General features: G+C 33.9%; 1 protein-coding gene across 1 annotated transcript in view; it reads right to left on the bottom strand.

Annotated features, from left to right (window-relative positions):
* Window positions 1–12,959, bottom strand: part of CFAP47 (cilia and flagella associated protein 47) — a 296,044-nt gene that overhangs the window by 151,084 nt on the left and 132,001 nt on the right. The window contains exons 45-46 of the mRNA XM_030456465.1: window positions 7,340–7,520; window positions 145–341 (exon numbers count right to left, since the gene is read on the bottom strand). Coding sequence (XP_030312325.1) covers window positions 145–341; window positions 7,340–7,520 — 378 coding nt within the window. The remainder of the gene's footprint in view (window positions 1–144; window positions 342–7,339; window positions 7,521–12,959) is intronic.

Below are 12,959 nucleotides of genomic sequence, written 5' to 3'. Positions count from 1 at the left end.
TTAATATGGACTGTCTCTAATAATACTCAAGCCAGTATATATGTGCATTTCTGCATTTTACAACCGTAAATTTTAACACTATTGATCCAGACTTTGTAAAAATCCTGAATCTTAGTTTAGTTTCTAGTCGTAATATTAACTTACTATTGGAATATCCTGAACCACTGCCTGGTAAGCTGGAGTTTGAAATTCAAGCTCTGCTTCAACATAGTCTGTATTCACTACACACTCAATCTCATAGAGACGAACATCAGAGGATGACTTCAGAAGAATCTGACAGTGGTAGAAACCAGGACGCTGAGGGGTGAATTTTATAGGAAGTTCAACTGCATCACTTGTGTCTAAGAAAGTAACAAAAAAATTGCAACATAAAAAAAAAAGCTTTTCAGAAACATCAAATTCAATGTAGATCTAGAAGGAGTTCCAATAAATTGCAGGAGAATCTCCAAAGCAGTACACATAGCAATTCAAAAGAAACATTAGAATGTTAGGACTGTTATCTTATAAGCATAGCCAAATTTTAACTACAAAAGGCGATATCTAAGCATCTAAAGAGCACTTTATATTGATTTTAATAGTGTGCAGAATAAAGTATTTTAAAAGTTCTATTAAATTTAGTAGAAAAGTTTAAAGCATACCTATTTCTGTAAATATCAGAAAAGGATAGAAGGTACTATACTTTGGTCAGCAGTTGCTATGAAAGATTTTAGAGTATCTCTCTCTGTCCAAATACAGTCTATTTGGCCAGTAGTAACCCCAACATTGACTAGAATTCTGCTTAGTAGTTTTCATGGGAGTTACTCATTAGACTTTGTGTATGCCCAATTTTGAATTGAAAGTTTGAATTTCTAAAAATACTGGGGATGTCCAAGTTGAACAGCACCACTAAGAGTCCTATTTGCCCAATCCACAGCATTTAGGAAAAACTCCCCACTGTAAGGAGTAAGAAAGAAGGATTACAAATGCTTTCCATCTTTGGACATAGCCTGATCTAACAACTTGGCTACAAAGTCTCCTTCTCTGCTCTTGCTTACAGTAAGAATCAGACTCTCTGTCCTGGTTTGGGCCAGGATAAAGGTGGTTTTCTGTTTTTGTACTTTTGCTTCTAGCTAAGTCTCCTGTAAGTAGCTGCACTTGCTGAAACTAACAGCAAGTTTCTTAGTGTCTGTTTCTAGGATTGATAACACTTGATGTTTATAGTTACTGCTAGAGACTGGTATGCAGGGCAAAGGACACTGCTCAGCTCTGCATGAAAATATTTTACTGTCCAGGAGGACACAGAGGCCCCACCTGAACCCTCCCTTTAGGGAGGAACGGACAAGATAGATGCCAGAATTGACCAAACAGAGTATTTCATCCCATATACGTCACACTCAGTATAAACTTGAGGCATCACGAGGGCCGAGCCAGATCTTTTCCGGATCTTTTCCTGCTTCCCTTCCTCCCCGGCATCCTGGAAGGATCCTGTCCGTTTGTCTGCCTGTGGTCCTAATCCGTGCCAGCCCATATCTGTGTGTTCCTGCCTCCGGTTCCCGACTGCTGCCGACTCCAGGAGTCCAGCCTGGACTTTCCCAGGGCTGCCCTACAGCCTCGGTGGTGACGTGAGAGTTATTGGGGGAAAGGGGGGAGGAATGTGGTTTCCATTTTCCTGTATATTTGTATATATTTAGTAATTTTTCCCTATTTACCATTACTGTTTCATTAAAGTTGTGTAGTTTAGTTTCCAACTCATAAGTCTCTCTCCCTTATTCTCTCTCCTTTCTTCATCGAGGGGAGAGAGAGATTAAAGAGAGCGTCTGTTATTCGGTTTAATTGCCGGGTCAGTGTTAAACCGTGACACTCTCTCACACCATTTTAAGCCCTTTGCTAACCCTTGTAGAACACTTTTCCAAGGAGACCATGATGCACATTCTGAACTTTAGTGACGGGCCACAGAGCTCCCCAATCCAAGACTCACAAGAATCTCTAAGAAACATGAAAAACCAAATGAAGACTGCAGCTGTAGAAAATTCACTGCTGTTTTATGTGTAACAAAGACTATTCCTTTTCATTGTTTTGCTTGGTTGGAAAAGAATGCCAGAAGTTGAAAAGGATATTGAGGTCCTGGAGCAGGTCCAAAGGAGGGCAACCAGGCTGGTGAAGGGACTTGAGCACAGATCCTATGAGGAGAGGCTGAGAGAGCTGGGGCTGTTCAGCCTGGAGAAGAGGAGGCTCAGGGGAGACCTCATCGCTACCTGAAAGGAGGGGGTAGCCAGGGGGGAGTTGGTCTCTTTTGCCAAATGGCTTTCAACAAGATAAGAGGGCATGGTCTTAAGTTGTGCCAGGGGAGGTTTAGGTTGGACATTAGAAAGAATTTCTTTACAGAGAGAGTGATCAAGCATTGGAATGGGCTGCCCAGGGAAGTAGTGGATTCTCCATCCCTGGAGATATTTAAAAAGAGACTGGATGTGGCACTCAGTGCCATGGTCTGGTAACTGCAGCGGTGGTTCAAGGGTTGGACTCGATGATCTCTGAGGTCCCTTCCAACCCAGCCAATTCTATGATTCTATGATTCTATAATGAATATGGTCAGGGGCAGTGTAATGACACAAGAGAACATTACAGATCAAACCTCCAAACAAATCAGTTCTCCCTTAGCTGTAACACCTTACAAAATATTGCAGAATTTCTCTTCTCCTGCCTTAATTTGGCTTATTTTCAGATGATATGTAAACCAACTGGACACAAAACTGTTTTAATATCTGCACTGATGACTACTTAAGTTTGAAAGTACAATCAATCTTCATTTTCAAAGCTGCTCATTCTCTTTCCCAAAGTAGCATTCCTTGTGCTCTCATTTTTCACCTCACAGCAAACTGAAGCTTTCTTGTTGCCTTATCTTATCACTACTTAAGTTTGTTTTTTTTTCAGAAAAATACCTCAAGTTCAAGAGATGAATCATACAGAATGACATTATTAATCTTTCAACATTACAAGGCTATCAAAAGTATTATAGATTGCACCTCAGGTTTAACCCTCTCTGAAATAAATTAGTTTGTTCTAAAGACAAGATTAATGGCCTGGTATTTTTTAAATTACTATCTTTTTTTTCTATTTCGTCACTAAGTTATTATCCCCATTGGCTACCTTCCACAAAAGTGACCTGATTTTCTCAAGTTACACAAGCAATGAAACTGTCCTTTCCATTCTAAAGTTCATTGGTACTGTCCCTAATCTTTGCTGTCTGTATGAACGTTTTCAAGATGTTGAAACGGAACATTTACTTAAAATTTTAAAAAATAAATTTTAAATACTTTTTTTTCCTGGACAGTTTTCATGTCAAAATAGTACAACATAAAAATAAAGGAAAAAAAAAAAAAGATTTAATTTTTATTTTCATGCTCCTGTTTTTTATGAAATAGGAAAGCAACTAAACCATATGGTATGACTAAAAGCATTTTAGATACATGCTTGCCTTAGAAAGGTCAACAATAAACATGCTCACAAAATACAGTGTGTACCAGGAAATCCTTGCTAAGGTGCAGATCCATTTATAAATTTAAATCTTAAATTTTTTTAAGAAATGTACTATTTTATCATTTTTCATGTAATATATGTATAGATTTATCATTACCTGAGAAAAGCAGTTGGAATTTGGTTATTATTACAGTGTATGACATTACTAATGCTAACAATATTTAGAACTAATAATGCTGGTAGTGACATGCTCCTGTATTGCCTTGCAATCAATTAGCATGTATCATTTACTCCTATATATTTTCTTCCCTTAAAATTTCAGTTCTGGATTTCAATTCTGACTGGAGAATGAAGTCAAGGATATGATATATTTTCTGAGGATTAACAACCTTCTTCACCACAGCAGTGAGCCTATCCACACATCAACATGAGAGGCCTCCCAAAAGTTTTTAGCAATACAAAAAAACCCTGTAGAAAACAGTTATTCTCTGATTAATTCATTATTGTGATTATTAAACACAAAGTAACACATTCAGTCTAATATTTAATTCCCTCTCAATTTTCCATTATTATAAATAAATCCTTTGTATGAAGGATGAATAAAAAAGAATGCTACCCTTTAAATTTTTAATCCCATTTTGGGGGATTAAATCATGGATGATTAAGACTACCAAATGTAATTAAATTTTTATTATTATATTGTCAGTTAAATCATAGAAATTAATCCTGAGAGTTAACGTGATAGGGAGATAGAATAAAAACTCAAAATATAAACAGTCAAACTTAAGTAAAACAAAATTTTTGTTGTTGGAGAGTGACTATGTAATTTTACTTTAAAAGACTAAAACTTTAATTACTAAAAAACCTAGGTAGCAGAAAAATTCATACAGCATGTGAACCTCCGAATATTAAGAAGAAACAACAGAGTTACTAATAATGCTTTATCGAAGAAAAAACTTCATGCCCCAGGAAATTACTTTGGAAAAATAAATAAATATATAAAAGATTAAAGGAAAAATTTCACTGATTAAAGCTAATTTTGAACAATGAGATGACATTTTAAAGTTACAGAAAGAAGGAGGTAAAGTTGACCACAGGTTGTGGAAAAATACTGCAAATTCTAAAAAATTGCATGTAATAACCAAGAAAGTGTATATAGTGATTAGAAAATATGACTTACATGAAAAAGTCTATGCATAGATGATACATCATAGGCAAAAAAATTTATCTAGCTATCTGACATAACTACATAAAACACAAAAGGAAAATAATTTACTCTCCATCTCTATGAATGATGCATGCGAAATGATTGAAATTTATTGATTGATTTTTATTTGTTCTGCATTTTATTTATTGGAAAGTATGGCAATAAATATGGCAATATCACACATTTGTAACTACACACGATAACCTAGTGTACATTAAAAAAAAATACTGAGATCATCTCAAGGTTATGGATTCAGATATTCATGTATTAATTCCATAAACTCCCAACAAGCACCAGATTCTTCACATCTGTACCAGCTCTTCTGCTAATACTGTGCACTGAGACAAGACTATTTATCTTCCCAGTTCTTAGGACACTTGACTTATCTGCAGATCTCATTGGCCATTTCACCATTAAGAAAGAGTTCACACTGAGACAGTAATTTTGTGTTACTGACAGTCCTTTTCACTGACAACTGTTTTCCAAAACCACCCTCTTACCTGTTTTACAACTTCAGACACTGCTCCACATATACTACTATATGTTTGGTTGCAATAAGACACATAGCTTGGAACTATATGAGAGTTTCAGCTGTTGGTTCTTTCACAAAATCTGGGTTACTGCTAACCCAACAAATACTTTATATAATTTTCTAAATTACTGATGAGAAGTAGTTATCATTGTCCAACAAGAACTGGTTTCTAAGGGCCAGTACTTAGGTTCCACAGGGCCAATACTTCTTTTTATCTACTAGATCTGTGATACTCCCAAATATGTAATAAGGTTATTTAACAAGGTCTATTTTACAAGGAAATATGATGAGTGGCATTGATTTTTACCTTCTAATTCCCTGTTGGCATAGTTCATAAAATGTTGGCTGGACACTTTTCCTGCTACTGCAAAGAAATTCTCACCCAAGATTGATTTGCTTTGACCTTTATTCTTTATAAATCTAAATAGTCATTTCTTTAGAGATGAATCTACTCCCACCCTAAGGAAAGCTATACGTTGAATAAAATACTGCTTCTTCTTCAGATAATGACTATAGAAGTTTCAGAAAAGACCAATATTTTGCCTCCATCCAAAGATACACCACCTTCTGTCACAATAGTAGAATTTCTGAGAGCTTCTAAATATTCCTGTAGTTCCTCATTAGCACAACAAATATACTGAATCTTCCATCACTGTCTTTGTACTGAGCACATCTTTCTCTGTTTTCATGCTATCAGCTGGCTATCTCAGCTTCTCTTTTTAGTTGTTCTTTAGTTTATCACCTCCAGTAATTCACTACCAAAGCCCCATTTAGTTCCTTGCATCATCTTGACATTTCTACTCCCTCATGCAACTATTTAAGTGGCCTAGAAAGTAAAAATAAAGATCAAAAATATTTTGTTCACTACAGTATGATTTTATTTCTGACTTTCCATCACTTACTTCCCTCTTTCAGTTACTTTCATGATTTCCTTTGATGGATAAAGAAGCAGTATGAACTAATGGAACTACTATTAACTAATAACTACTGCCTTACTGCAACATAGTTTCTTCACTACCTTTTATCAATTGATATTCTAAAATTTTAAGATTAATCCATTCACATTTCACATTAAAAAACAATTTGCAAAGTTGCTAAACAACAGTAACCTGCTGTCTGACCAGTTAAGCATCTTTGTTCTGAGATCATGATGAAGGTTTGATTATGCCCTTATTAGCTGCTATTCCATCCTTCCACAGTGCAAACCTATGTCACTCAACAAATTATTATAAATAACAACATCCTTTATTATAAACACAGGCAATTGTTTTTTAACTCGACAGCAAAAGGATTTTAACTAGAATTTACATGTCCTGCCATTCAAGGAATACTTCAGCCTCCAACCTCTGTTAGATCTGTTTTACAACTTCTACGAACTGCTAGTCCTGTAGCTACTCATCAGGTTAGTCTTGTAGTAATTACTGATACCTTCCCAAGAGCATGTGTAGTGACATACAGATACTGTAATGTAAGTAGAGAGAACATGTATCAAAAACTTGACAGAAATTATCTTAAAAGTGCATTATTTAAAAGTCCAAAAAAGAAACAAGAAACCCAAAGGAATACATCAGGCATGAAAACGAACATATACTATGAAAGCACATGTCTGATTCCAATGACATTGGAGAAGTGAAGTGCAGACATACGCAGAACTACTCTAGCTGACCAAGAAAATAACTGATGAAATAAATATATGGATTTTTCCCTATTTTCTCTCATGGAGGTTGATCAAAGCTGACAAGATCACTCTGAAGACTAATACCAAATTTTCATTGATGAGGGGCAGGAATAAAACAGTATACAACTACCTGACACCTTCTGCTGGCTGACTGAGGAGAGGCAAGCAAGAAAGAATTTGTGATAAACCTGGCTCAGTTTGACCAGAGATCAGTACTGGATGAGAAGCAGTATGAAATAAAGATGAATTCAGGATAAACAGATAAATAATACAAACAAGTTTCTCTTTTAGAGAAAGTCTCCTATAACTGTGTGCCTTTCAGAAAAACAAGGTATGTGGAAAGCCTTGTTTTGAACTGTAAGAAAGAACTTTGGTAGTCATGACAATGTTTTCTTCAATAGTAAAATGGAGAGAATATACATTTTCATATTTCATATACATTCATCATATTTAAGCCTATTCTTACCTGTTTGCTGAGGTGAGAGATCTTTTTTGGATGGAACCTCCAAATCAACTCTGCTTGATGCCAACACTGGAATAGAGAACTTCTTGGGTACCTCAAAGAATTCTTGCACGCTCACTTCTACTCTGTAATCCACATGCTTCAATTCTGGGGGAAATTTTTGAGGTTTTAGGAGTGCATGTCTCTGCAAGTGAAGGAACAGCGTATGCATATGAACAATTATCTCATGATAATTTCAAGTTAAGAAAGAAAAATTTACAGGCTTAAGGGTGTACTTCTAAACAGTGTGATTATATAAAAATATTATTATGCTGTCTTGTATAATTTTTTTAACACCATGCATCTGAAAGATTCAAGAAAACTTCATAAGGTTTATTAATAATAAAAAACATGAAAATGAAAAATTATTTTGGTATTTAGTGAGGGACAAGTATATAGTTATCTAAGCTAACTTTGGCATGTTAATGTTGACAATATATTTTAGAAACCAAAGCATTTAGAAATAATTTTAGGGACAAACAAGCTTCTCCTTATCCTAAAAGCATTGCTAATCAGGAGCAGGAAACACATTAGTAAAGGATTAGCACAGTGCATAAAGGCAAGCTCAAAATAGGCATCTAAACCTCTTAATGAACTTAATTTAATTCCCTTAAGAAAGTATTACAGAAATAATGCAGTGATATAATACTCTATTGGCTCAAAATCACAATTTTCAATCCAATAACACAGTATTATTGCAATGCTCAAACTCAATTTTAAGTTGAAGAAATTTAAAACCTGAAAGTAGCTGCATCTTTTTTATACATATGTCATTGAATTAGACTCCGGTGAATTATCTGATGCAGATCTAGAGAGAAGATAAATGCACAAATATTCAGTTTTCCAGGAAAATTGGGTCATTCCCAAACCTATTGATTTTAAATAATACCAGGACATTGCAGTACACAACACAATGGGACAAGGACTGGACATCCATTCTGCAAACAGAAAAAGCTGATTGTTCTTAAGGATTACTATTAAAGGATGTAATGCGATCAAATCACTGTTCAAATAATCTAAGGTGGGGTATTGCTTTTGTTCTTTTGTTTGATGCTTTTTTCCTTTTTTTTTTCTTTTTTTTTTCTATTTTACTGCAAAACTCTGTTGTCAGTTTTAGAAAGCAGACCTGCACTCTGTCATTGCTTTGTTTTGATTACTAATCTAACCATCCAAAGTGTCAATATGGTGTGAAATACAAAGTACATATGCAATTTTGGAATCTGTTATGCTCTGGTTGTTAATATACTTCTCTAACAAAAAGAGGGTGATAGTAGAAAAGAAGGTGATTATTCAAGACTCTTGTTCTATGAAGAATAACTGGATGAATGTATATGACTAAAAAATACTCATGAAAGGAAAATGTTAACTTGTTTCTAAACTGTACCACTTGTATGGTGCAAATATAATTTCAGAAGGGACATACAGAAACATTATGTGAGTTCAAACCAGAACTCACTATTAATTTCTATCATTCAGGACTGTAAGTTTACTGTTAGTACTCTGTCTCTCAAACACAGAATAAATAAATAGGTGCTAATATTTGATTGCTATATTAATAACAAGTTTATTTATTCTTTGAAAGGACTGAAATGACAGAACACTTCGCAGTGGCAAAAAGATAATTTGTTCTCACTTTAATGGGAAGTTGCAAACAAAAATAATTACATATATGTAACAGTTTATATTTGATTTTGACCTCCTGCATATTCAGATATAAATCTATACATACATTGGATTTTGGCAATTAGATAATTTTCCAATACCAAAATAAAAATCCAACATGATTTAAAAGTTTTGGAAAGTCTTAATTGACAAACTGTTAAGATGACCTTCGGTGGAGCACTGAACACATTGAAATTATTATCCTGAAGATATATCTTAAAATTTTAAAAACTCCATATTATCTCAGTTTTAAGGATTTATTTGGAAGAAAGACATAGTCTATGAACATTTCAAATATTTCCTGCTACCCTCTTAAAGAATAAAGGATGAAAGTATTTTTCATGAAAGACCTAGATCTTTTTGAAAGGGAAAAAGAAAATCCTGCAAACATAAACAAGACTAAACATTGTTGCTTCAAAGGGTAACATTTCCAAGAAATTAGAAAATGTCCTACACAATTCATATCAATGATGCAACTGGTCTCCTTCATTTTAGTATTTTTCAGGGCAGTTACAGTTAAATGGATTTTAATATTTTTTAATTCTCATTATCACTTGCAGATCTAAAGCTGATTCCAACATGTACTCCATCAGTGTAATGGTTCATGATATTCCAACTGCTTAAGTGTCATTACCAGTTAAGAACAGTATTTGCATTCAGTGCCCAAGAGTCATTTCTTTTTTAGACTAATTTTTTGAAAAAGGATTGGAGGCTATATAAAGCAGCAGAATTAAACTTGATACTTTTCAAAGACTGATTAATTTTCCAAGGTATTTTCTTAGATTTACCATCTGCACTGTGTAAAGGATGTGTAAAGGATGGTAGGTTATGTTACAGAGTGAGTTTAGTCTTTCCTTGCATATAAGTATTCCAAATCTTAATTTGGAAGTTCTTTCTTCTAGGAAGAACTTCTAAACCTCTAAAACCATTCCTCATGAATAAAATAATTTTTTATTCTCTATCTCTCCAAATCCCTATGATCAATCACGTTTGACATCTCCCATAATCCCATATCAAAAGATAAGTGACATAATAAAAAAGGCATTGGTCCCACTTATAGCTTCAACAAATTGAAATCTAACCATAGATCCTTCCATGAAAAGCTCATTCCCATTCAAATGTACCTAATGTAACTTTGTAATTACAATATCTTTTCTCCTCAAGGACACTGATTTTTCTCTCAAAACCCAAAAACCACTTGTATTTAAAAGCCAACTGTTCAAACTGAGCTTACAGATTCTCCATAATCACATGGGAGATGACAAAATCCTTCTTGAATCGTGGGGGATTATAAATTTTGAAGATCAGAGATGGACAGGTGTAGGATCAGGTTCTGTCACATCAGCCAAGCAGTAGAAGCTACAGCTTCAAGGGTACAAGGTCTCTGCTCACTCAAAGCAAGGCAAAATGGAGTCTAAGTAAATACTTTTAACATCTTGACAGATGAGATGTTAACAAAGAGCACACCTGGACACAGCGAGGAGTGCAAGCTTCAGTTAAAGGATTCTTGTACAACAGGACTTTTCTTCTTTTCCTATTACAATGTCTAATTATCCAAGGGCATCCCTGACTATTAAGGAGGAGCCTGGTATCTGGAAATAGTATCTGACTTGTGCCTCTTTAGGTAGATTCTAGAAAAAAGGAAACCCGAAGCATGTTATTTTGAATTTTATTTCACTGGCTGATACAGCCTTCCCCCTGCATACCCAACTGATTTTCCTTCTTTCTTTTATTCATTTTCCTCTATTTACCACTATTAGCAACTTCAATCTTAACAAGGTATGTTCTTTTCCAGGTTTTTTCCCCTTTATTTCCAGATTCCCTATTTCTTCACGTGTTATTTATGTTCACCTAAACTTGCCATCTACATCTTTCTCTTACTCATCAATAACAAAGGCAATTTGTAGTTTTTTTAAAAAAAAGCCTGGCTGACACTTAGAACTGACTTCCATCTTATATTCCCTTTATTATATTATTATATTATTATATTATTATATTATTATATTATTATATTATATTATTTATTATATTATATATGATATATTATATTATATTATTTATTATAATATTATTATATTATATACCTAAACATATTTTAGAAGGAAATAATTTAATGAAATTCACATGAAGTCAGAGATTAAAACAACTGTATATTTAAAAAATAAAATTCAAAACTTTCCTAACATTCTTCATTGAAAGCAAGTAAAAATAGTCAGAAATGGGCGTGAAACTATGTTTTTATTTAGTTTCTGTTTCTTATGCCCTGTATACATTAATAGGGTGTATATTAATAGAATTAAGTAGCATAAGACTACCAGTTTAATTTCGCATTTCTCTAGAAATATTGAGATCTGCATCTCTGGTCTCTCATTGCTATAGCATTTTTGTTTCGTGTCTCTTCATTACTTAATTTTTCTAGCTAACTGCTTTATTAAATTTTGATGCTATCTAATTTTACATTATACAATAGTATACATACATTATACAGTAAATTCACATTATACCAAATTTTAAGCACACACACACACAAATCCTTTTACAAATGGTTTGGACTGTGATGGCAGTAGAGTTTATATCTGGGCGACAGAGAGGGAGAAGGGCAAACTAAAAAACCTTGCTGTAACAACGTTAAAATTCTATTTCTAGCAGAATTGTTTAATGAGCTGATTTTAATCTAATTTATAAGGAGACAGAAATAAAGATTTAGCTATTACTCCCATTCATTTCTATTGAAAGCCAATTTTCAAGTTCCTCAGACTTGTTTACTGTCACTTCTGTACTCTAATCACACACTATCGAATACTGGCCTAGCAGTAACACAAAAACCCAGTCAGAGAAACAGGTTCTGATCAGTACAGCAACTTTTATGGAAAAGAGAAAATTTCACTACTTTTAATAACTCTAATCATTAAAGTTAATCAAATTACACGTGTATTTTTATAGCAAGGAAAAGAAGCAGTAAAAACACAGCACAAAAATAGCTAGGTCTTTCAGCCATGCATATAGATGGGTTGAGTGAAAACACAGCAGAAGTTACTGAACATGTGTATTCAGATTGACTTCAAAAGTATAGTCTAACTTTATTACTACGTTCTATGTGATTTAAGTAAATTGTAAAATGTACAGTTTAATGAGAATGGAAAGCATGTAATTATGTAGTTATTTATTCTCCTATTTTACAGACAAAATAGTTATAATGATAGGGCATTTTTCCTTCTGATCATCAGTTGTATAACAAAATTACACCTGCAGCAAGTGAGCAGAAAGATTGAATAGAAATAAAAGACAGTAACGAATTTCCAGAGATTCTAGATTTATCTCTGACCTTCAACATCTGTTCCAAAGGATTTGATGAGCCTAAATAATTCATAAACCACAGCAGCTGTGGATGGCATCTTTTCAGTGGTGGAACAATTTAGCAATGAACCTAAAACCATACTTCAGCTCCAAATTTACTGCTGAAAATGAGATATCAGTCCCTCTCAAAAGAAGTTTATTCAGTTATTGCTACCAGAATTTCTATCCTGTCATGTTTATACAGACACTAGGACTTCATGACAAAAAGTTACTAGGAACACTTTTTGGAAATTAATCTGCATAGCAGATTACCAGATTAAGACATTTTTAATGTGTAAAGTCTTTTTTACATCAATATATAGCAGAATTTCCCCTCTTTATTTCTCATAAGCAATTATAACTCTTTCTGTACATTGAGCAAAATATTTCTTTTGTATACTAGATTCACTTTTCACATGATATTTTATTCAGTACTAGCAGCCACCATTATGCATTTTATAACTAATCTAATTGTCCTCCACCCTCTTACAACACAAGTAATTTTCAAACTCATATTAGAGGTGGACATACATAGTGGTACAAAGAGTACCACTATTATATTGTCTTGATTATATCTGCAGCTTCA

The sequence above is a fragment of the Calypte anna genome, chromosome 1 (assembly GCF_003957555.1).
Source record: "Calypte anna isolate BGI_N300 chromosome 1, bCalAnn1_v1.p, whole genome shotgun sequence".
Classification (NCBI taxonomy): Eukaryota; Metazoa; Chordata; class Aves; order Apodiformes; family Trochilidae; genus Calypte; species Calypte anna.
This window is presented reverse-complemented; position numbering and strand designations above follow the sequence as displayed.